The sequence below is a fragment of the Clytia hemisphaerica genome, unplaced genomic scaffold (assembly GCF_902728285.1).
Source record: "Clytia hemisphaerica strain Z4C2 unplaced genomic scaffold, Clytia hemisphaerica genome assembly, whole genome shotgun sequence".
Taxonomy (NCBI): Eukaryota; Metazoa; Cnidaria; class Hydrozoa; order Leptothecata; family Clytiidae; genus Clytia; species Clytia hemisphaerica.
Genome location: NW_027104353.1, coordinates 881803 through 905775, shown reverse-complemented (window position 1 = coordinate 905775; position 23973 = coordinate 881803). Strand labels below are relative to the sequence as shown.

Genomic DNA, 23973 nt, shown 5'->3' with positions numbered 1-23973 from the left:
ACGCGGTTCGATAAAATTCGCGAAAACAATCAAAATTGTTAATTCGCGAAAAAAAACGAAAGTACTCAAATTTGTGAAGTCTTTTTATTTATAGCTCGCTTATCAAAATGGTCAAATTCCATCTTTCTAAATTTTTTAAGAGTAAGAGAGACATTAACCAACGATGTAAAAATAATAGATAACCAACTACCTCTAGAAGGCACTTCTCCCAAGAGAACAACCATTGTTTTCCTATTGAAATGAGCACTTTATTAAAAAGCTCTGTGTGCAGTGCGTGTTATGCTTTTAGCTAGATTTTGACACACTTTTTGACATCCACTGAATTGATAGAAAATTCGAATTGTTATTTACTGCAACTTTTGGATTTTTTTTTCAAAAGATAAAGGTACCAATCTTTAGACAAATTGACTACGGATCGGCCTGATACCACTTAATCTTCATCTGGATAAATAAACGCTCATAAAATGCTGTTATCTGAAAGATATATGTGTGATTTGAAGTGCGATATCTCACGAATGAAAAGTGCATGAAGGTTGCCTGATACAAAATAAACAGATGAATGTTTATAGAACAATAATATCTAATCAAAAAATTCCTTCTGTGAGGCTGCCTATAGGAAAATACACTTTTTCTAACCCAAATTTTGGAAAAAATATACATCACGTGATCGATTCTGTCCAATAGAAGGTTGCAAATGAAGCAAGTTTTTATTTAATTGCACTTTTTACGATGCAAAATGTCATTAATATTTTTACAACCGTAACACGGATGTTTTTTGAGAATCAAGGCAAGTTGGTTATCTATTATTTTTACATCGTTGCTTTAACAATCTTTAAAACAAATACTTTCACTCTCAAAGTTTTTCACTCTATCCTCATGATTTCGTGAATGGCCTCTGACCTGACTGGCGAGATTTTCTGGCCGCGAAAATTTCTGACATTAAAGTAACGTAAAGAGAGGCTTTGTTGTTGTATAATTGTCACAATAACGGTTTCGGTTGCTTAAGTATGTCATCCATGTTGAATGATGATAAGGTCGTTTCTAAAGCAGATCACTTTCGTCGACTAACTTTCGTTGTCTTCGCCTCTGTAAATATAAAAACGTAGCATGTCATGATCATTGTTAGCGTGGCATAGAACGATAGCAAGTCGGGCGGGAACGATAACACGCGAAAAACACTTTAGGTAAACGTAGGAAGAAATTTTGTTTGGAGCTAAACGCCAGGAAGGAAAAAATGGTATGCTCGATCCCTAATCTTGCACTGCTAGATTTCAGCAGTGTCGAAATGAATGAACTTTGGCAGAATGTTCATTGTTAATGCACTCTCTCGCCAACTTTTGCTCGTTCTCCTAACACAGCCCTATTTTAAAAAACTTTCTTCCTCAGTGGGGATAAAAACCCCTATTGAAACCCTAATGGGGATAGAAATTCTATTGTTCCAAGGTTGAAAAACTCAGTGGGGATGGTTTTGGAGTGCAATTTCTAAACGTGGAATTTCGAGTAGGGATGAAATCAAAGTCAATTTCCAACTGGCGCTGAAATTCAAGGGTATTTTCCCACTGAAGACGAAATCTTTGCTTAATTTTCTAGTGGGTCTGTGACACGGGGGAGTTTTATTAATCTCAAATCTTAAAAGATAACATTCCTTGAGAACATCTTTTCAACGGTGTTACGGTATAACGGTATTCTTTAACATGAAGAGAAAGAAGAAGAATTTTTGGAACAACATCGTTGCCAGTCAAATAAATCCTTAAATCTTACTTTCTTTTGAAACACTGACACCATTATGGTAAACATCTTTCAATGAAACAGATTCTTGTTGATTTTTGCTGGCTGTTCGCGTCTTTAAACTGGAAGAAAAAATCAGTAAAAAACAGTCGGGAAACATAGCAAAGTTGAATATTTCTAAAAAACTGTGAATTTGAGGCCTGAATTGGGATATATTTTTTCTTATTTGGGCACTTCTTTCTTAAACCAAGAATTTAAATAACCTGTTGTTAAAAGTGATTCTCAAAAAACTCTAAAATCCCTTTTGTTGCAAAATGTTTTAGGATGTCTTGGGGCATTTTATGTTCTAAATTCTTCCCGCTTTCTAGCTACCCGCTATCTAACCACTGAGCTTAATATGGGGTCACTTTCGAGATCCCGACTTTTCTATAGTCCAATCAAAGATATAGAGGATAAAGTACTCCAGGGTTTCTAAAAGTCAGTGTTTTTAGCCCTCCCAATTTCCACTTTTCATCCCCAAATTTTATATAACACAACCTTTATGATCCCTCGTATCATATAAAAATTCAAAATATCATTTACAAGTAATAGGATTCCATATGGAAGAAAAAAACTTTACAATCAAAGTGAAAAAATCCTACTCACCAGTTTCCTTTCAACTTTGAAGAGGGACTGTTCGAGGCCTGAAAAGTAAAGAAGTGAACAACAAATTTAATATCTGATTAGCCATTGAGTTTGAAGCCCGAGGGGCTGGAGTAGAATCTCTAACCTTTTGCAGGCAAGAAAAAGTGAAGCCACTTATTTCCCATCCAGAGCGCGTCTAGAACACGCCACAATCCCGAAGACGGCTTGTATCTAGCGGTTCCTTTGTTTTTAAGGACTACATTTTTATAAATCTAGCGATAGATTTTACATTTAATCCGGCGTTTGTGTAAAAACCACACACAGGCGTTCTGGATGGGAAATAAGTGGCTTCATTTCCCATCCAGGAGTCTCCAGTCTAGCCCTTCGGGCTTGGAAGTCAATGTGATTAGCCTGATTAGCCTCTGGTCCCAGAAAGACGGAAGTGGTAAAACTTCAAATCGTTTTTTGTTGTTCAAAAAAGGTCTAAATCTCAAAAAGGGTAGCAGTTCTAAGATTTCATATCCAAACTAGAGTTACAGGAGGGATTCACCTTCTTTTATACACTAAATCGCATACCAGTATATTAAGTCATAAAATCCGCCATACCTAGTTGACTTTAAATTTGATATGCATTAAATGATAATATCAAAATTCACAAAGTTCATAAGCTCTGGCAAACTTTCATGGAGCTATGACCAGAAAAGTACGAGGATGGTGTAAAATCACCCCCTGGATGAAATAAGGTTATCACAATTCCTACAAAATATAAAAAAATAAAAGGGTATTCCAAGAAGATTATAAACTAACTTATTATTGAATCAAGGATCGTCGATAAATTTCTGATAAAGTAAAAATAACTCCTGGGGAACGCCAAACAGCTTAAAATAATTATTTTGGCCAACCCTCTTTCCACTACCCCCTCAAAAATGAAAAAAATGTCAATAATATAAAAAATATCATATCGATGGCTTGCACAAACTAATTTAAGGCCACTTGCCCTTGCCTGGGTCAATCTTTTTTATTGAAAAATCACTAATTTTGATTGACACCTTTTACTCTTAGGTGCCAAATAAACGCCCCCCTCCCACTTGTTAATTTTTCGGAAATTTTCCAACCCCTCCGGACCTTATTAGGACCCCCCCCCCCCCCGTTTATTAATTTTTAAGAATATTTTCAGTTAGCAAGAAGAAGTCGCCTTATTTTTCTCCAAAAAGCCTGATTTTAGCCTATATTTACCTCATTTTTTCAAAAGTACAATCTCCAACCCAATTAGGCCCCCCCTGTTTATTAAGATTTCGAAAATTTTCCAACCCCCCCCCGTTTTTTTGGCACCTAAGAGTACTACCCCTCCCCCTCCAATACCGAGCATCTACCAGTATTTTTAGAGGTCTCTCAAAGCAGTTAGCGTGATGTCGTGATAGGGATATTCTCCAGCGTGATTCCATGATAAGGAATTTTTTTTTCTATAGTGATTTTGTGATCATCGGTCAAAACGTGATCGTGATATGAAAATTGTTTGAGCCGTGATGCGGTACTCTTTTGAAAGGGATGCGTGATCATTTCAAGTTTTTTTTTGCTGATTTGCGTGATCTTGTTTGAAGACAAAGAATTGCGTGATATCGTGATCAGAGTTACTGCTGGGGAGACTCTTTTTAAAAACTGAGACAAAAGAATTGGTGATTTCAGGAAATTTTCATTCAAAGCCTGCAAAATGTTTTGCCAATTTTGAAATGTTAAACAAAAACCCAAAAATCTGGTCCTAGATTTGAGGCCATCTTGTTCATGCAATTCCGGGCAAAAGCCGAAATTCATGATAACTACAACCCAATCTTTTGTACGGAAACACCTCTGTTTCTGCAATTCACTCGTTAGAGACAAATTTAGGCGTAAGTTTTTCAAGAATCTTGTATGATTTGTCTTTTTCCTTTGACGGACTCATTTGCAGACAAAAGACGGTACCCAAGATTCACGCAAATTACAAGCTACTTTTTTCCAGTTCTGAAATCCTTGGTTCCCCTGAACTTTCACAACAAATATTTTTAATTAATTTCCAGTGTTTTCTCTCAAATTTTGCTACCCATTTTCAGACGGGTAGCTCTTAACTTCTCTTTGATCGACAACACTTAGACTTTAAACTTTTTACAGTATTGTTTAAAAAAAATCAGAGGAAATCGATTTTCCTTTAAGTTGATTTGTAAAGAAAAGTAAGTGTCGGCATGCAAATTAAATGACCCTGCGTGTGCAAAAATTCTTCTTTCATGGTTTGGCAACTTTGCGCTTTAGAAAAACACGGAAAGAAAAAATAATATTTTTCTTCTCAAGATCTGCTAGAAAGATGGCGCGCCAAAGTCGTTGTATTAACACGTCGCTTTCTTGACAAAAAGTTTTGTGGTTTCAATAAACGTTTTATATTTCATGTCCGAAGTGTTTTAGTCCAAAAGGGCATGCTTTGATTGTCTAAGATGCCACGTGGAAAAAGCATGATGGCGCAATTCGAACACAAGATCGATACAAAGATCGACTGCACATTTGATTTGAAATGAGAGACTGGTGTTATCAAACAAGGGGTCGAAATGATCCCAAAAATGTGAATTTTAATTCTATTTTGACTAAATGGACTACTTTGAAAGTTGTTATGAATTGTTCTAAATCAAAATTTTGGTTTAAAACAAAATATCTGAAATCTGACGCATAGAAAATACCTTGCCGACCGACACGGATTCCAAAATTCCAAAATTTTCTGAAGATTTTCCACTTTTTTGCAAAAATCCTCCATACTTCTCCTAACCCAACCCGTAACCCTTTTAGTCCAAGTACCCACCCCGAGTTGTGGGTTACAATACATGACGTATTGTCATCATTTTCATGACGAAATGACGGCAATTGTTAAGAATATTTTAATGAACAAATCTCTCTACTCTGGAGAAGAACTATGCAAAACCCAAATGCTCAGCTTCCCAATATATCCTCCGTTGATAAAGACGACAAACCTTTTTTTCAATGATAAAAATATTGAAAAGAGGCAACTTTTCCCTGAATAAAAATTGACCTAATAGTAAGGTTTTCTAATTTTAGTCGTCTAATCCTTTTCGAACAGTCACCAATTGTTGGCATTTTTAAAATTCCGTTCCCCGGCTTATTTTCTTTATGAAATCCCCTAAATTTTCTATTTTTTAACTTTGATAAAAAACCACCCTTTTCCAAAAGTCCTATAGTCCCGCAGGGAGTCCTTAATTTTCGAGAAATTGGCCAAAAAAATCCCCGATGAGATCCTAAATTTCACTCACATTGCAAAAACTTACACTCATAAAGTTACTGTATATTTGACAATCCCCCTTCATATCCGAGTTTAGAATCCCTAGTCAATAAAAAACAGGTGATTTTTTCACTAATTGACACTTTAAATCATTTATCACTAATTCCCAATAGGTTCTTGAAACAGGGATGTCGATAGAGAAATTAAGGGGAGTTTTACCTGGGGTGTAAATATCAATAATATTTCAGAAACAATTTATTCGATTCCTCAAATTTTGAAATTATGCAACGCACAATGCGTTGCATTTTTTACATAGAATTTGGCAACTCAACTGTCATTGTTTGTGTAAAATCACTTCGACGAAAAATGACCCATTTATTGACCAAATATGGTATGAAATATACATCTCAAAATCTCACTTATTGCATTCAGAATTGCCCAAATTAAAAAATGTCACATGCTTAAAAAGTTTTCCCAGTGAAAATCCAAATGTCTAAGAGTTTGAACTGAGACACAATGAACCTTAAAGTCTAAAGTTCAGCAATCAATCAACTGAAGGTCTTGTGACCCAAAAAAAGTAAACTTTGGTTGAAATAAAGTTAGAAAACTGTATGAAATTACCTGCTCCAAAGAATGTTATTGAAATGTAAAAGCTTAAAAAATAGAAAATAGGATAAAATAATAGCAAGCAAATAAAAATTCAAGCTAGACATCTCATACAACCCCAGTGGGGTGTCAATTTTTTCCAAATATTGTTTGATCCCAGTATAGCTCTTCTCATATAAACACAAAGATTATCTTCAATACGTTAAAATTATCCTAGGGAAACAGCATCCCTTTTTGAAAAATTCTCCTATGTTCTTCTGGTTGTCGAATTTCAGTATCTCGGCACAAAAAAAATGTCGAAAATTTGAAGAGAAAGAGCTTTTTTTCTTAAACTGGAAGGTTCTGGTCAGCTTCACAGCCTGTAGCGACATAAAAGCACTATTAAAATCAGATTGTGTTCATCTCTCCTCTTTTATACACTTTAAGGTGTCTATCATATTACAAAGAAAACATGACAAGAGTCAGTGTCATATTTGCAAAGCATTCTGGTCTCACGTGGTGGTTTCGAATTGCATTTCCGATCGTGGTATAAATAGAACGAGTAGTAGGAGATTTTGAAGCATGGCGGCTTTGCTTCATCAAATCAAGAGTTCTCTCTTTAACAAAATCATCGTGTGATTTCTCTACACCTTTGGATCAGTTCTACACGTCATCGTCGACATTTTATCAACTGTTTCAAGAATATTTGACCATATATCTTTATCTTTAGTAAGGTGAGTGCTACAAGTATCTACTTTATATACTCCTGTCAATCATTTGCTTAAACATGTACAAAAGTTTTTTAATTTAATAATGGAAAAATGGATACAAATGCTGCTATGCCATTCAAATTTCCTCAGTGAATTAGGCAAATATTTCTTATTTCTTCACATATATACTGTACCACTCTTTCCACCCACTCTTTAAAAATTAACCAATTTGACGCCAGTTAGATTTCAATTGCTACGCTTTTCCCACGAGGTCTAGATAATTACTTTAGTTGGGGGAAATAAATGTGGAAATTCTACTTTTAATTATTTAACAAACTAAATTAAATAAATCATGACTATGATTTCCAGGTCATTTTCGAACAAGATTATTAGCCAAATGTAGTTGCATGAGCTTTTAAAGACCCATACATAAATCATACAAAAACAAACAATACTCTTCATTCATTTTTATAGTCTGGTAAAATCACATCACAATGCCTCCAGTGACGAACGAAGGATCCAAATTGAGAAATGACACTCACACCAAGAAGAACTATGGATCCAATGAAGACATTGGAAGTTACCAAGAATCGAATGATGCTTATGTTGTCAAGGAGGACCGATACAACCTTGGTTATCTATCATTTTTCCTGATCGGTATTGGAATGTTACTACCATGGAATTTCTTCATCAACGCTGACCAGTACTTTAAAAGCAAACTGAAAAACAATGAAAGTGATTTGAAATTGTTCGAAAGTGCTTTTTCAATTTGCTCACAAATTCCCTGCGGTATTGCATTGATTATCAATTTATGTTTGACAAATCGAGTTTCCAGGAACGGTCGTGTCATCTCAACGTTAATCATCTCGACAATCTGTTTCATTGTCACCACAGTGCTGGTCAATGTGGATACTTCAGCTTGGACTGATAAATTCTTTGCAGTCACTTTAACCAGCGTTGCAATCATCAATGCATGTTCTGGAATCTTCCAAGGAACCATCTTTGGAATTGCCGGAGCTGCAGGAGGACGATACATCCAAGGAGCAGTTGTCGGTATGAGCTGTGCTGGAACCTTCGCCTCTATCACCAATATCATCTCCTTAGCTGTTGGTGATGATATCAAATTAGATTCAACTATCTATTTCAGTATCGCTTCTCTGGTTTTGTTCACTTGCATATTTGTCTACATTGGTATGTTTCGATTACCAGTGTTGAAAGATAAATTTGAAATCAAACTTTATGATGATAAAATGTCCAGTACTTCATCAACCAGCAGTGGAGAAAACGATTGTACTGGTGAACAAAGCTTTTGTGCCGTCATTCGTAACATCTATCCGACAGCACTATCCGTCATGTGTGTTTTCGCCGTCACCTTGACTATCCAACCCGCCATTTTATCCGGTATTCGATCAGTCAATGAAAGCAATGGATCCGCATTCACTAATAAATATTTCACGGCTGTTGTTGGATTCTTGATTTTCAACGTTGGTGATTTTGTTGGTCGAATCATCTCTGGTTTCGTTCGAATAGTTGATAAGAAAGGACCCTGGTTACCAATCCTCTGTGTTGCTCGAATTGCATTCATCCCACTGTTCATGTTCTGTAATTTCCAACCACGTCATCACTTAACAGTTGTCTTCAATAAAGATATCTATCCTGTCATCTTTAATATCCTTTTCTCCGTCAGTAATGGCTATCTCGCTAGTCTTTGTATGATGTACGGTCCGGAGCGTGCACCTGAAGGGATGATGGAGACAGCAGGTGCAACCATGCAATTATTTTTGACAATCGGACTTGGTTTAGGATCAGTTTTATCCTTAGCTATTGTAGATACAATCTAATGATAGGCGTTATGATATTTGAGTCTTTCAGTACACATTTTTTATAAGAGCATCAAAAGATTTTGAAGACTTCGAATGCTGTTAACTTTTTGAGTTCTAAGCCTAAAAATGTTCTTAACATGTTCTTATTTTGACTATTTTGTAATAATTTTGACCTGAGAAATAGGGTGTTTTTGAGTCCATAAAGCCTTAAATGTTCTTAACTTGTTTTTAATATTTTGGTCAGCGAAGCCTTACGTTCTTATATAAAAAGCGTGTAAGATATATGTAATACTAATATTGTTTTTTTGTTTATTAAAAAGGCATATTATTTTTGTTACGTAATTCTATGTATGACACCACATTAGGGATTGACTTGATTCTTTGTAAATATAATTTTTTTGCAAATTTTGTATATGTTAAGTGTGTTTTATGTAAATTTAAGAGAAAATCTACGAAAAAAGACAATAAAAATTAAATTAAAAGAAATTTTAGCGATTGAGATTATTTTAGACTTCATCATGTACAAACTTTTGCTTTCCAAACTCAACTGTTGAAAGATCATATTTCTGTTGCCTGAATGATGCAATAGATGACTACAAAAATTAGTGCACTTTATAAATTCTTGATATTCATGACGTAATCTTTTATACGGAAACACACGAAAAACACGGGCGTTTGCCACAAGTATTATTGTTTGAATTCAAAATTGGTGGCAAACGCCCAGTGTTTTTCGGGTGTTCCCGTATAAAAGGTTACGTCATGAATATCAAGAATTCGATGGTGTTAGAATGAACATTTTCGGACTTAATTCCGTAATGTTGATTGTAGAAATTAGTGTGAAAATATTGATTTTAAGCCCCTTTTTACCCCCTTCCTATTTCCAAGTACATTTTTGAGGGTTTCAAATGGGCGTCCCAGCTAGGAATTATCGATCACTTTTGACATCATATAATACCAGTAGCACTTATATTTATAAAGTCTAACCCTTAAAGACTTTGTTTTTAAATAAGAGTGATCTCATTTGCTTAATCGTCAATTTTAATTTATAAGCTTTTTCCCGTTTAATTGACACAGATGTGGAGCAAGATAAGTCCGAAAGAGGAAAAGAAAAACATGTTTTTGCTCATATCAGCATAATATAACAATAGGCAGACACTGTCCTGATATAAAATATGTGTCTGATATGAAACGAAAACACTTACTGTATGTAAAAATAAAACCTTTAAAGGTTTTGTTTTTAAAATAAGAGTGATTTCGTTTGTTTACTCGCCAATTTTAATTTACAAGCTTTTCCCATTGAATTGACACGGATGTGGAGCAAGATTGGTCAAAAAAAGGAAAAGGAAAAGAAAAAGCTGAATCTAGTGAATGAACTGTCCGTGACAGCAAGCAGAGTCGTGCCGCTTGAACTCGAAGACCAGACCCTGTCACACTTTCCAACAAAATTGGGAGCCTGGGAGACAGAATTCGGACCCTGCCAGTGTTGTAAAATCAGATGTTTTTCCCAAAACATACCCGGTAAATTGGCGAACATAACCAAAAGTCGACCTCGTAAGATTTATCTTTTAAGATTTAGTGAATTGACGACCGTATCAGATATTTTCAGAGGCAGTAAAAAGAACCCTGATCAGGAGCAGAAAATTTTTATAAGAACTAACATGGTGTCAGCCCAGAAATCTGAAGGGCACCTAGGCCAGGTTAGTAGAGGGGGGCTAATGCCTTGCAATTCTTTGGGGTTACCTATTCATTAAGGGTACCTAGCTGTCTTGATGGAGGCTCTGGGGGCTGGTTATATTTTCCAAATCGAATATTTCAAAATATTTCAAATTATTGAATTTTTTTTACCCCAGCACCTAGTTTCCCATCCAATTTCTCTTTCGTTTCCCATCACGCCATCTTTTGCTATATTTTTCTAATGTGGTTGTTTTGATTTACAGCCGCCATCTTTATAGCATAACAACAAAGCTTATTAGCAGGCGTTCATGCGTGAGCGCTTTCCACGCTTATCTGGTACTCGATGTAGAAATTTTCTTCCGACACGCTAAAGCTCTGAAGGCCGGGAAAATTTTAACATCTGGAACCTTTGGGTTATCATTTTTCATTTTTCTGTAAGGTTTCTCAGGCAGCAGAGATTTTCATGCTAAATTCAGTCGGGTGCAACCGATATTCAAGCAAAAAGTGTAAGGACAGCTAGACACGACTGTGATGCGGTACATCAAACGATGACTACTATAGGTCTCCGATGGTGACATTGGCCCGCTCCTTCAGAGCTTTAGCGTGGGCGGCCGCCCATACACCATCGGAATATCAGATAATTTCCACGCTATCATTAAGATTTTAGGAATGACAAAAGAACAAAAAGTGTCAATTCAATTTTTTTTTTTTTTTTTTGGCTGAATGGGGGTATCTAACTCAAAGCAATTTCTCAAGGGGACCTAAATTGCTGGGGGTACCATGCTCAATGGGGGCACCTGAAAAGTGGGCTGAAACCATGTAAAAGACTCAAGATTGCTAATGAGTTGGCAAATTATTAAATAATTGTCCTTTAATTGAAAATTAAAAAAGCGACAAATACAAAGACCAATTATCAAATAAAACAGACACGCTTGACCTAAATGCTTATTACATAACAACGAGATTGGAATAATCATTTAGACAAAAGAAAACACGCGTCAAATTATTTTGAAGGTGACACCTCCGAAAATTTTTTCGAAACATAATATCCATAATAGATCATATGAACTTATAACAAAAAACAGTGTCTCATATAAAACTGATAAATGAAGTGAATTTATAACTCGGGCAAGCAAATGTAGAGAGGAAAAGACTGAAATGAAATAGATTTTGGAAATATATTATCAGCTTTCGATTTCAATTTTAAACGTCCTGCAATAGCAATCAAATCGTGCAGTATTGTGGAATACTGTAATAAGTATACATAAGTTTTGAGATTTTCTCTTTATTATAGTCTCATTTGGTTTTGGTGACTTTGAATTGCTGGAACAAAACACCATACATCATACACGTTTTTTAAGGAACATCCAAAAATTTTAAAGTCTTCAGATTTTCTTAACTTTTGAATTTCAAGCCTAAAACATATTAATATTTTTAACATTATTCTTATTTTCCCCATTTTCTATATATTTTTGTCCATTTTCCTAAGAATATGCTGTTTTTGAGTCCGCAAAGCCTTAAAATGCTCTTAATTTGTTCTTAACATTTTGGCCATCGAAGCCTTATGTTCTTATATAGTTTGTTCTTCTAAATAAAAATCGTAAATATTATGATGACGGAAGTGGATTACATAATTCTACCCGAAGAATCACAAAACGAAAATGAAGGGGAAATCTATTCGGACACAATAAACCGTCCGAAAATTTATTTCTCATTTTTCTTAATCGGCATTGGAATGTTGCTACCATGGAATTTCTTCATCAACGCTGACCAGTACTTTAAAAGCAAACTGAAAAATAATGAAAGTGATTTGAAATTGTTCGAAAGTGCTTTTTCAATTTGCTCACAAATTCCATGCGGTATTGCATTGATTATCAATTTATGTTTGACAAATCGAGTTTCGAGGAACGGTCGTGTCATTTCAACGTTGATCCTCTCGACAATCTGTTTCATTGTCACCACAGTACTGGTCAATGTGGATACTTCAGCTTGGACTGATAAATTCTTCTACATCACATTAGGGTGCATTGTAATTATCAATATTTGTAGTGGAATTTATCAAGGAACAATCTTTGGAATCACCGGAGCTATAGGTAAGATTAGATAAACAATCGAACCACTAAACAGAAACACCTTAAATTTTATTTTTTTCTTGCCTGGGAAAGGTCGAAGATTCTAGCGATACTGGTCAGCACGGCACTCATTCAAGAACTCAAGAACATGCACTTAGGCTTCCATGGGAACCACGTTGAAACACATACACTCTTCTTTCTTTTATAAGAGCAAGTAGGCTCAAACATGCCAAAAAATAAAAACAATTTAAGAACTGTCCTGAGTTTGGAATGGCTGAATCTTAAGAAAGTCTAAGGTAAACATTGTAAAAATATGGACTAAGATACTTCACTTTCACCCTTTGAAATAAAAACAAGACAAGAACAATTTGAGGCAAAATATGAGCGACCAAGCCTCATCAAAAGGTTTACTGGTTCTTAAGAAAGCTCTTAAAATTTTGATTTCAGGCCCACGTTACATTCAAGCCAGCATTACAGGGGTCAGTTTCGCTGGTTTATTTGCATCGATTACCGATATCATTTCAATCGCCATTGGTAACGACATCCAAATCGATGCCACAGTCTATTTCACCATCGCATCCTTGATCCTGTGTTCCTGCATTGTAGCCTATGTTTACGTTAGCAAAACACCATTCGTTGTTCATAAACTGGATGGAAAATCAGAGATGAAAGAGATTCCAAGCAGTGATCAGGAAATTGGTGTTTTCACCAGAATCTCAATGGTGGTGAAGATGATTTATCCATTAGCGTTGTCAGTCACCAGCTTATATACAATCACTATTGGATTAATGCCCGCAATCTTGTGTGATATCAAATCCGTTGATTCTGATAATGGTTCAGCAATAACCAATAAATATTTTTCAGCTTTGACCGGGTTTCTGATTTTCAATGTTGGTGATTTATCAGGTCGAGTTGTTTCTGGGAATGTTGTTTTGGTGGGTAAAAAAGGCCCTTGGTTACCGTTGCTATGTTTCTCAAGAATTTTATTTATACCATTGTTTGGCTTATGTAACTATCAACCGCGGCGGTATTTCCCGGTGGTTTTCAGCAATGACCTTTATCCGATTCTCTTCAATGTATTTTTTGCATTTAGTAATGGATATTTGACAAGCCTGTGTATGATGTATGGCCCTCAGTTGGTGGAGCCGAATCTGATGGAAACAGCTGGTGCCACGATGCAGTTGTTCTTGAATATTGGGACTGGACTTGGTGCAGTCCTGTCTATCATATTAGTCAAATTTATTTGAACTATCAACATTTTGAATTCTACCGATACAAAGCATTTGGTTTTACAAATGATAAGTGCAGTAAGAATTTGATAAATAATTTTAATTCAATATCGTATGTAAACAAAATAATATTGATTAATTAGGGTATATTAATTCATTATAGTTTTAATACATAGGTAGCCCAACCAGAGCAATCCATATTGCTAGAATATTGCTAGAAAATTTACTGGTAGACATATGAATTTCTCCAGGGAATTTTTAAAGATCAAACTACCTTAAGGGAAGAAATTTTCGCGAGAAGAAATTTCCGCGGAATTTAATTTTGCGAATCAGAGTTTCAAAATGGCAAATCTCTCGGTACATAAAAGGGCTCATTATAACAAATTTATGAAAAATGAAATATTATAAGAATAGATAAAATAAAAACAGGTCTAATATGAATCAAACATTCTTAGTGTAAATTCAACATCAAAACGACCTACAAAAAAAGTATCAGAGTTTCAAAATGGCAAATCTCTCGGTACATAAAAGGGCTCATTATAACAAATTTATGAAAAATGAAATATTATAAGAATAGATAAAATAAAAACAGGTCTAATATGAATCAAACATTCTTAGTGTAAATTCAACATCAAAACGACCTACAAAAAAAGTATCAGAGTTTCAAAATGCCAAATCTCTCGGTACATAAAAGGGCTCATTATAACAAATTTATGAAAAATGAAATATTATAAGAATAGATAAAATAAAAACAGGTCTAATATGAATCAAACATTCTTAGTGTAAATTCAACATCAAAACGACCTACAAAAAAGTGCCAGAGAAAAAAAACAAACAGAATGTATATCTCACTTGAATTTTTTTCATAGTTTACTGCCTTGGGAATCGACTTCGGAGTGATTGGAAAAAGATTTTTAAATTATTGTAATTATTCCAAATTCAATAGAATTTTTTTTTAACTTCATGAAATAGAACTTCCATCCCCATTGGATGATCTTCGGTCTATTAGATACCTTTTGCCCCTTCAAAAATTAGTACGTTATATTTGTTTTGAGATTGTGACTTTGTTTTTTCGAGTATGTTATCAATAAAGTGTACCAAAGACTACAGAATTTAACCCTGTTTATCTAAATATGTATGTGATTCATTTTGAGGCAAAGTATACTCAACTATTTTTCATCCGCAAGACGTACCTTCTTTACCTAGCATCGAACAGAAAGAATCTTTATTTATCTGAAAAAAGGTCCGGCACTTTCAATAAAATTATTATTCAAATATCAGGGTAAAAAATAGAAGATAAAAACATACTGATAAAAATAAACTGATATAAAACTTACAGCTTTGACCTTTCTTTGCGGTGTAGTAGTCTTGGTGATTGGTAGTGGGAGTGAATGTCTTTTAGCTTTTAATGCTTTTTTGGTGATCTCTTCCAGTTCTGTTAGTGAAGATTGAGATCTCTTTTTTGGCGATCGTTCTTTACCGTCAACAATGGTTTTTGAGGCTGTCTTTGGTTCCTTCTTTTTAGAACGTTCTAAAGAAGGAAAAAATATCTCATGTAAGTACCAGGTGGTCCAAAAAAGTTTCCATAAATTTCAAGTTTTGACGTAGAGCGCTCTAATTGTGCTATTGACTTTAAATTTTGCATGGGTAAACTTTAACTTAATTCAGGGCACTCCTGAAAATTTCAATGTCACAAACTAATATTTTGCAAAGTTATGAGGTTTTCTAAAAAGGAAGTCAAAATTGATGTTAATCTATCCAATTTGATCCCAAAGTTGCCAAAACTACTAAGACATTCTTCGAATTTGAAAAGGATTCCAACCGCGCGGAATTATATGTGAGACTTTTTCTACGGAGACTTTGAGAGAGATTTCAACGAACCAGGCTCTTTTTAGAAACATTAAGATCTGCAGGCTATCCGAGAAAGTTTCAATTTGCGATATAAACACCCCTGTCTCACAGCTCCAGTGGAACCTTTACCCATAGCAGGGAAAATGTTTTCTTTCAAAATCCTAATAGTGGGGAAGGTTTTGAAGTGCAATTTTTTGCATTGAATTTCGAATGGGGATATAAGGCCCCCCCCCCAATTGAGCTCAAAATTGGAGAGTATTTTCCACCAGGGACAAAATTTAAGGCAAGTTTTCCAGTGGGGCTTAGCCCGGGGTCCCCTTAAAGCTTTTTTTATAGACTGGATGGCGCAATTAAGTGGCCCGGTAGTATATGGTAATATGCTTTTGCTTACAGTCCGCCAGATTTTTGTTGTTTTTGGAAGGTAAAAACAGTACGAAGCAATGTTTTTATTTGAGAATAAGGGATTGCAAATCTGTTATTGATGTAGGTTTCTCATTTTTAATTACATCTTTCAACTCTAAGAAGTTTTTTTGTTATTTGCATTTTAAACATTCTTTTTGAAAATGGCGACCTCGCCAAACGCTCCTAGTCTACTTCACTGGACTCAGCGTCATAAAAAATTATCAAAAAGCAAAGTTCAGCCAGAAGTAGACTCTAGTCTAAGTGGGACTGGGATCCTAGTGGGTTTGTCACACAGGGGGTGTATATGATGAGAAAGAGAGACAACGTATTTAGAAGTGTCTGAAGATGTGCCCTGATAAAGAGAAATTTAAATTTTCCCTCTCGACAACATAGCTTTGATTAGAAGCAATTAAGTTGAATTAAGCAATGGCATTAAGTACATACCATGGCGTTTTTCACTTTTCTCTGAGCACGTAGTACGACTCCTGTGAACGGTTTTCGATGAAGTTTTATGGCTTGACGTCTTTCCATCGCTATTGTTATTGTTGTGGTCTATTTCTGGCTTGTCTTGAAAGGTTTTTGATTTTTCATCTTTTGATAAAGAATATTTGATGGTCACTGAGTCATTGGAATGTTGTTTAAACGGATTGAACATAGTTGATGGTATGGTAGATTTGGAATCTTTCATTGTACTGAAAAGAAAAAGGAAGCCTATAACCCACTTTTGAACCATTTTGGGTTAACTCCATCACTACAAATGATTTCAAAACATTATTTGTAATATCATTTTTGAAAAGGCATTTTGCTTAAAATTTGAGCAGTAAAAACTTAATTTAAATATCGAACAGAAGATAAACTTCCCTCAAGTAAACATTTCAAAACATGAGTACGTCAAGAAGGTCAAATTACATGTAAGTCACAATTTTAGTTCAGAGAGTCTGGACCCTAAAAACGCGAGTATTGAACCAAAATTGAAATGATCGGGTAAGTAACAAGTAAAATCTTATTCGAACAAGACGAAATCGTCCTTAAATAACCCTTCGAAAAGGAACTTTTGAATTAGCATTCTGAAATTTTGAACAAGTGTCAACATGGGAATTGATTTGCTTTTTAATTATAAATCAAAAAATTAATCTTCATTACTAAAATCTACTTGTCCCTCGTGGTTCTAGTATCTTTAACACATTTTAAGGTAAAGGTATTTTAGGGCTTTGTTTTGTGTATCTACAAGGTCGTTAGGTAGGCGCTTTTTGTCCGGGTAACTTTTCGAGCGACACTTCGGGGGGTCATAAACATTACAAAAGCAACAATGAAATCAAAAGTATACCTTATAGAAGATTTTCCAGCACCATTTTTCTTCTTTAGATTGACTTTCGTTTGTTGTGATAAAACCTTCGTATTGTTTTTGATATGCTTGCTTAACCAGTCTCGAACTCCATTCAAACTCTTGTATTCAGAAGTAGGTAATCGAGACCAAGGATTTCGATTGATCAAGTCAAGAATAGCAACAGCTGTACCTCGTCCAACCTAGATACAAGCAAAAATGCTAAAAATTTTATTTTGATGCTGTTAAAATATCATTTGAAGTAGGACTTTGCCAGATTTCCTATTGTGTGAAAATTTTTGTTGATTACGGTACTGAATAGAAATGAAAAATGAAGCCACTAATTTCCAATCTAAAATCCATTACCCGGCAGATTTGGAAAATCATTTCTTTATAATTTATAAACAAAGAAAGGCTAAATTCAATCCGTCCAAAACTGGGGCAAAAACTGTTAATAATTGCTTCGTTATAGACGTATAACCAATAATCAATAATAATATAATAATAATAACTGTTGTGGAGGAACTTTGATTATTACATGAACGAACGAACGAAGTGAACTAATACATGTCGTGTTAATGATTATTGTATCTCGCGTTCATGAACTAATCACCAAACACACAATTATATACTGACGACTGACGATATTGACTGCATGTGTGGCATCATCACATTGAAAAGGTAACACTTTTCTACATTTTCACAAAAACTAAAGGTTTCAGACTGGCTCGAAAAAAGACAAAGATGCAACTCTAGCCTGAAATCAAGGAAAGTAATGACTATCGTTCTCCATAGTAACTCAATGAATAAAAAAAGCGACGCGGTAATACACACTCTCTTCTCCCGTGATTATCTTAAAGTAGTAGAAATCTTTGGGAAAAAAATCCAACCTCTTCATAATGCTCTGGTGTGTATCTTGGTGGAAATCCTGGCTGGGGTGGAGGTGTGGCACGCCCTTGATCCAAGGTTGCAGGTGATATAGGATTGGTTGCACGACCTGTGTTGTAATTACATTCCAATGTGTAACTAAAAGAGAGAAAATAAAGGAAAAGGTTTTTTAAATGTTTCACTTGAAAATCAATGATGAAATATTATATCTAGCAAAATATACTACTTCCTTATAACAAGGTAAAAAGATTACGTCACATGGAAGGGTAAAATCAAACGTCCACATTTCACGAATAAGTCAGTTGTGAAGCAACTTTACTATCATTGAATGAAGGAAAAAGTTCCCCGGCCGCAGACAGTTAGACAGAAAGAGAGGGAGATAATAGATAGAGTACTATAGCATGAAAGACTATTATGCTAGACAACTATTCAGACATAATCATAAATAAGCAAACATTAGGAAGGGGCAAAAATTGTAGTTTCTACAGACTAATTTTATCACATTACTGCATTACACGAATCTTAAACGGCTCCAGTCTATAGATAGAGTCAACATTGGCAAATAGAAAAAGCAGAGAAATACCAACCTATGAATAATACCAAGTGCTTTAAACATTGACACACGCCCACTACCTTCTTTTGATAGACCATCTTTCTTATCTTTATGGTACATATTTTTCTCGGTGAAATTGCAAGCTTGAAAATCAAAATGTAACGAATTGACAGATATAAGTTTCGGTAATAGCATACATTCAACCATGTCTGAATCTCTTGTAAAATGGTTACCGTAGATGAAGCAGCCTCGTTTTGATGCGTGACCATGGAGATCAATATAAATAAAAACTCCATTATCAGGATTGTTTTTATTCAAGTTAAGTTCTTCAGTTCGTTTCATTAGACTGTTCATATCATTGTAGCCTACAATCGTATCAGGGCGGTCTAATGGCTTCTCCTGTTTTTCTTGTACTTGTTCTTTAACAGAGGTACACTCATCCGAGGCTTCGTTAATCGTTTCACAGGAAGAAAATGCAACTTCTTTTAAACTTTTATGAAGTTCAGTCTCACTTGTCAAATTTGGATCTGTGCTCGACTTCCTGGCTAAGAAGTCTCCTTTCGGTGCAGTCGGTATAGCCTGTTGACTAGCTGATTGCTGCAAGTCTGTAGTGCAAAGTTTAGGGTCTATTCGATTAAAATGATGATACATCATAAGTGTTTTGATGGCGAATATAGATGGTTGACGAAATGCATCTGGATTTTGATAAGTCCTATTCAAGTTAAGACCAAAAATATCAGTTCTGTAATGACCTCTCTTAACACCGTCTGGATTCAGCATAGGTACCATTTTGAAAACAAATGAATTTCTTAAGGCAATTGATCTATCGTCATTTTCTCTTAAGATGAAATTTAGGAATCCATTGAAGACAAAACTGGCAGGTGTTTCACCAGGATGAACACGGCTTGTTAAAAAGACGATCTGTAAATTAAAAAGCAATCAAAATACGTTGAAAAGACACGTGTCAAACAAATTCGTTCTCTCTGACAATGCCAATACCAGCCAATACCATAAAGATGAAACAGGTTGCAATATTTCATCTACTTTGTCCCCGAGAGAGATATTTCTAGTATGTGACAGACTACATCATTTGAGGCTTGCAATAGCACGTGCACACCTCTGCACATACCTAAAATGTCTGAGGAATACTATCAATCGCACACCATAAAGTTAGTTTCACAACTGAAAGTAGCACTCCTTATCACACACACCTACATTAGAACATGGTCAAAAATACCCCCTGTTTTTGTGACATTTTGTATATGATATCATTAACCAAAGGTTTTTAGGTGATATAATGTGGCTGACACTAAGTTTATATATTCCTCAAAAGGGGAAAAGATCGAATTTCAAAGTGCAGAAAAAACGGTTACAATAACTCTTTCTAGATATCCCTAAATTTCACTCTAAATCAGGTGATTTTTTGTGGCTTACATTGTCATGTGGCTTACGTCAGTCACAATTTTTAGAGAACAATTGTGGCTTACCAGGTATGTGTAAAAAAAACAGCGAAAATTTCAATGAAACCATAGAGAATTAAAATTTTTATTAATGGGTGATGGATCGTGGTTAAAACTCGACGTGAAAACACGTGGTTGACATTTCCAAGTAGTCAACTGTAAATGGTTGTAAGCCACAAACCATCACCTAACAGAACTTTTCAAACTACTACAAGCCTAGGTTAAGCTTTGAACTTGAAGTGTGTAAATTTTCAGCTGTCAAAACAAATGTCAGCCACATTTATCACCTGAAGTGTAAAAAAATTGAAAAATTGTCAATTTTCAAATGTCACACTATTTTTAACCATGATCATTACTAAATTTAAGATTTTAGGAATGTGATTGACCATACGCCTGGAATTTTCAATCTTTAGACTTTAATTTGCGCGATATGATTATTCTAAGAATTTTTTAATTACCCTTCACTTAGCCTCCTAAATCCCAGCAAGACCGTTCTTGACTATTATTGTTCAAAAGTGGCTTCACTATAGCCCACCAAAGTTAAAAAACCTCTTTTTAGAAGCGGGTTTTGATTTTTATGAATTGAAATCAATATTTCTTACTTTCTTGTTATTGAAAATTCTTGCTCTCTCCTTCTCTCGATCAGGGTAGAGACCAAGTAATGTTTTCTCTCGATTCTCAGTAATTCCTTTCATTGAAGAGACAGTCAACAGTTCAACCTTTAATCCATCGTTTGAAGTGACCAATGTCTCACGGTGGAAATAAATGTCTAAAAGAAAATGAAAATGGTAAACTAATTAATATTATAGCGGAGAAAAAATACCAAACCCAAAGTGTAAAGATTTGCGTTTTTTTCAACAGTCACAATGTCAAAAATTTGAAATTCATACGTGCAGAATATCCTTAAGAATTGCCAATGGATGGTTTTTTTATTTGGGATAAAGAATAGAAAATACCGATGAAATAATTTAATTGAATGATATTGTACAATTACAAAAATCCCGTCTAACAGCCCCAATGGAATAAAAATTCTAGACGTCAAACCAGGTCTGTGACATAGGGGTGTAACAAGTTCAGAACTTGAACACTTTGCTTACCTGTATCTTGAGAGTTCTTATCCTCATCTTGGACATATTTCTCCTCTAGCGAGTTCATATATTGTTGACATTCAGTATAAGAGTAAGGGTAACAAAATGCAAAATAAGTTGTTGACATCCGGGTCACATCAGTAAAAGAATGTAAAAAACTGATTTGAAAATTGCCATCCACTGTTTCATACGTGCATCGATCTTTGACTTGTTGCCATGATGAATGTTTGCCATGGGATACTCTGAAGAAAGGGTTCAATCCTTGTGAGTATAATCTACTCTGTCTGTTCAAATTCATGATGTTGAATCGTAACGTTTTGTTTGGTAGAGAACCACCTCTAACGCTGAAATAAAACCAGGTTCTATTCCCATTTTCGTATGGTGTGCCAGCTGCATCAGGTGATGTCCAAAGATTGAATTCTAAATCTGGGGATTCGATAAAATCTGGAGTTTCTGCTGGAACTTTCACATCCTCTGGCTTCACCTATAAAAATAAAGAAGTATTTATAAAAAAATTAAATTATTTCCAATGCTAAAACTTGATTTTGTGCTACCCTCTTTAAGAATTAATTGTTCATACTATATGGAACAAATTTAAAAAAATTTAGTTCTAAACCTGCTTTCATACCTGTTCTACACGTGCCAAATTTCCAGAATCAAAGTTCGAAGAGAATGTTACCCCACTAAAAGACACTTCCATCATCAGTCTATTATAATTTTAACCTGTGTATTATTTTGATTCTACTGAAAAAGAATTCAAATTTAAAATAACAATATACAAGAGGCAAAATCAACAAAAAATAAACGGAAGGAGACTGCCTTGTAGATAGGCTAATCAAAAAGATGCAGCCACCTAGAAAAAGAAAGCTTGCAACTAGCTATCAGCAATTGGTAAAACTAAAAGTAAAAAATTAAGGTTGTGCAAGTCCAAAATCATAATTAGGAAGGTAAAAGATATGAGAAATAGGGTATGTGTTTGCCATGAAATTTTGTACAGAGATACCTTGTATGAACCTACAGATAGAAGTAAGTGAAAAACGACGACTACACAGGAAATGGGCTAGATCGGTTTGCCCCATTGAAAAAAGACGCAACCGTCAAATCTACATAACAACAAGAAACAGAGTGAATCGCATAATGACAAGAGCTCGTCGAAACTACGAACAAAACATTTGCAACAAAGCCAAGTCCAATCCGAAAGTTTTCTGGTCACACGTGCGAAGTAAGATGAAATCTGCTAGCGGAGTTTCCTCTCTTCTAGAAACACCAAAAGATAAATCATCCCTGCGGCACGAAGATAATGAAAAGGCGAATATTCTCCAAAAACAGTTCTGCAGTGTTTTCACTAATGAACCAGAAGGTGAAGTCCCTGATTTTCCAAGCAGGACCGAGGAAATTATTGACGATATCGTCATAACCAAGGAAATGCTATCTAAGAAAATTAAGGAGCTTGATACCAATAAATCACTCGGTCCCGATGAAATCCACCCGAAAATGCTAAAAGAGCTTGTAGACGAGATCGCAGAACCTCTTTCCCGTATAATGAACAAGACCTTGACTGAAGGAGAATTACCTGAGGATTGGAAACTTGCCCACGTTGCTCCTATTTACAAAAACAAAGGTGCTCATAATCTAGCAGTCAACTATAGACCAGTGAGTCTAACATCAGTACTTTGCAAACTAATGGAGTCAATCTTAAGAGAACATATCACAAGATACCTTACAAACCTAAAGTTGCTATCCAAAAAGCAATACGGCTTCATCAGCAGACGTTCTACTGTCACTCAACTACTGATGTATATAGACAAATGCTGTGAAAGTATAATCTTACTCTTTTTACTCACGAAATCAATGGTAACTTTTCATCTGCGTTATTTTTAAAATGAAGCACAACCAAAAAAAAATTAAACTTCCGAAAGTTGCGTATTTCCAGTGAGTAAAGGATTCTGACAACTGACAAAATTGATGATGATAATTTTTTTTCGGTCAGACAAATGTCTCGTATTGGGAGCCTAGAGAAATGTTAAATTTCGTTTTCCTGCAAATTCGTCACATGTCTTGATAGCCTCATTCCTATGGAACTTATCCTTATAGGCAATCCAGCAAGAACAATAGAAAAAATCTTTATTTGGCTCTGTAGAAAAATTGCAAAATAGAAAAATTGAATAAATTCACAATACTGATTTTTTACCCCAAAACGAAACTTTTCTATTTTGTAAATCTTTCTTACACTTCCCCATACGTAAAATATAGAGTATTTTCGTTTTCCCCCCAAACTTGCGAGCGAAAAATGTTAAGACCACGTGTTGTCCTCTCGGACTTTCCCAGCGTAATTTATTTGTGTGATATCATAATGTTATTGTTCTCTGTCTCAGATTATTACTGACGGCACTTCAATCGCTTACGGGATTGGACAATGGTTGACAATAGATTGTGATGTATACAACAATTCAATGAACGCACGACTGCCAAAATCTCGGGATTCTGGGACTTCTTTTGAGACGGGGGTTAGACATGAAAACAAAGAACTAAGTAGAATCGACTTTTTCAAACTTTAAATAAAATGTAAAGTATTTTTGTAATCAAAAATTATATTTAACAAATATATTGAAAAGTAACAATTCGTTAAAGCAAAGAAATCTTGTGCGGAAAAGAAAGTCTTCATTTATTGAGGTGTTATTTTGAGGTGTTCATTTATTATAAGGT

The 23973-nt window shown here is 35.0% G+C and overlaps 3 protein-coding genes across 3 annotated transcripts; 2 read left to right on the top strand and 1 right to left on the bottom strand.

Annotated features, from left to right (window-relative positions):
- Positions 1–738: 738 nt before the first annotated feature.
- Positions 739–22013, bottom strand: LOC136818069 (cytosolic carboxypeptidase-like protein 5). The gene is made up of 11 exons (XM_067074432.1): positions 21896–22013; positions 21277–21751; positions 20782–20948; positions 18754–19640; positions 18169–18304; positions 17282–17481; positions 16399–16646; positions 15039–15232; positions 2374–2411; positions 1762–1850; positions 739–1086 (listed from the first exon to the last, which is right to left on the bottom strand). Exons 1-11 carry the CDS (start codon positions 21968–21970, stop codon positions 1052–1054), a joined length of 2544 nt encoding a protein of 847 aa, XP_066930533.1. The 5' UTR covers positions 21971–22013; the 3' UTR covers positions 739–1051.
- On the top strand, positions 6771–9235 carry LOC136818070 (equilibrative nucleoside transporter 3-like). The gene is made up of 2 exons (XM_067074433.1): positions 6771–6927; positions 7378–9235. The coding sequence occupies exon 2, from the start codon at positions 7398–7400 to the stop codon at positions 8742–8744; it is 1347 nt and encodes a 448-aa protein (XP_066930534.1). The 5' UTR covers positions 6771–6927; positions 7378–7397; the 3' UTR covers positions 8745–9235.
- Positions 11977–14471, top strand: LOC136818071 (equilibrative nucleoside transporter 3-like). The gene is made up of 2 exons (XM_067074434.1): positions 11977–12493; positions 12920–14471. The coding sequence occupies exons 1-2, from the start codon at positions 12010–12012 to the stop codon at positions 13717–13719; spliced, it is 1284 nt and encodes a 427-aa protein (XP_066930535.1). The 5' UTR covers positions 11977–12009; the 3' UTR covers positions 13720–14471.
- Positions 22014–23973: the final 1960 nt, after the last annotated feature.

Excerpts from the sequence above, each read along its gene's own strand:
- LOC136818070 (XM_067074433.1), top strand. The coding sequence starts at position 7,398 with ATGCCTCCAGTGACGAACGAAGGATCCAAATTGAGAAATGACACTCAC.
- LOC136818071 (XM_067074434.1), top strand. The coding sequence starts at position 12,010 with ATGATGACGGAAGTGGATTACATAATTCTACCCGAAGAATCACAAAAC. Across the intron at positions 12,494-12,919 it reads TGGAATCACCGGAGCTATAG|GCCCACGTTACATTCAAGCC; the intron begins GTAAGATTAGAT and ends TTTTGATTTCAG.
- LOC136818069 (XM_067074432.1), bottom strand. The coding sequence starts at position 21,970 with ATGATGGAAGTGTCTTTTAGTGGGGTAACATTCTCTTCGAACTTTGAT. Across the intron at positions 20,949-21,276 it reads TAAGAACTCTCAAGATACAG|ACATTTATTTCCACCGTGAG; the intron begins GTAAGCAAAGTG and ends ATTTTCTTTTAG. Across the intron at positions 16,647-17,281 it reads GCTGGAAAATCTTCTATAAG|TACAATGAAAGATTCCAAAT; the intron begins GTATACTTTTGA and ends TTTTCTTTTCAG.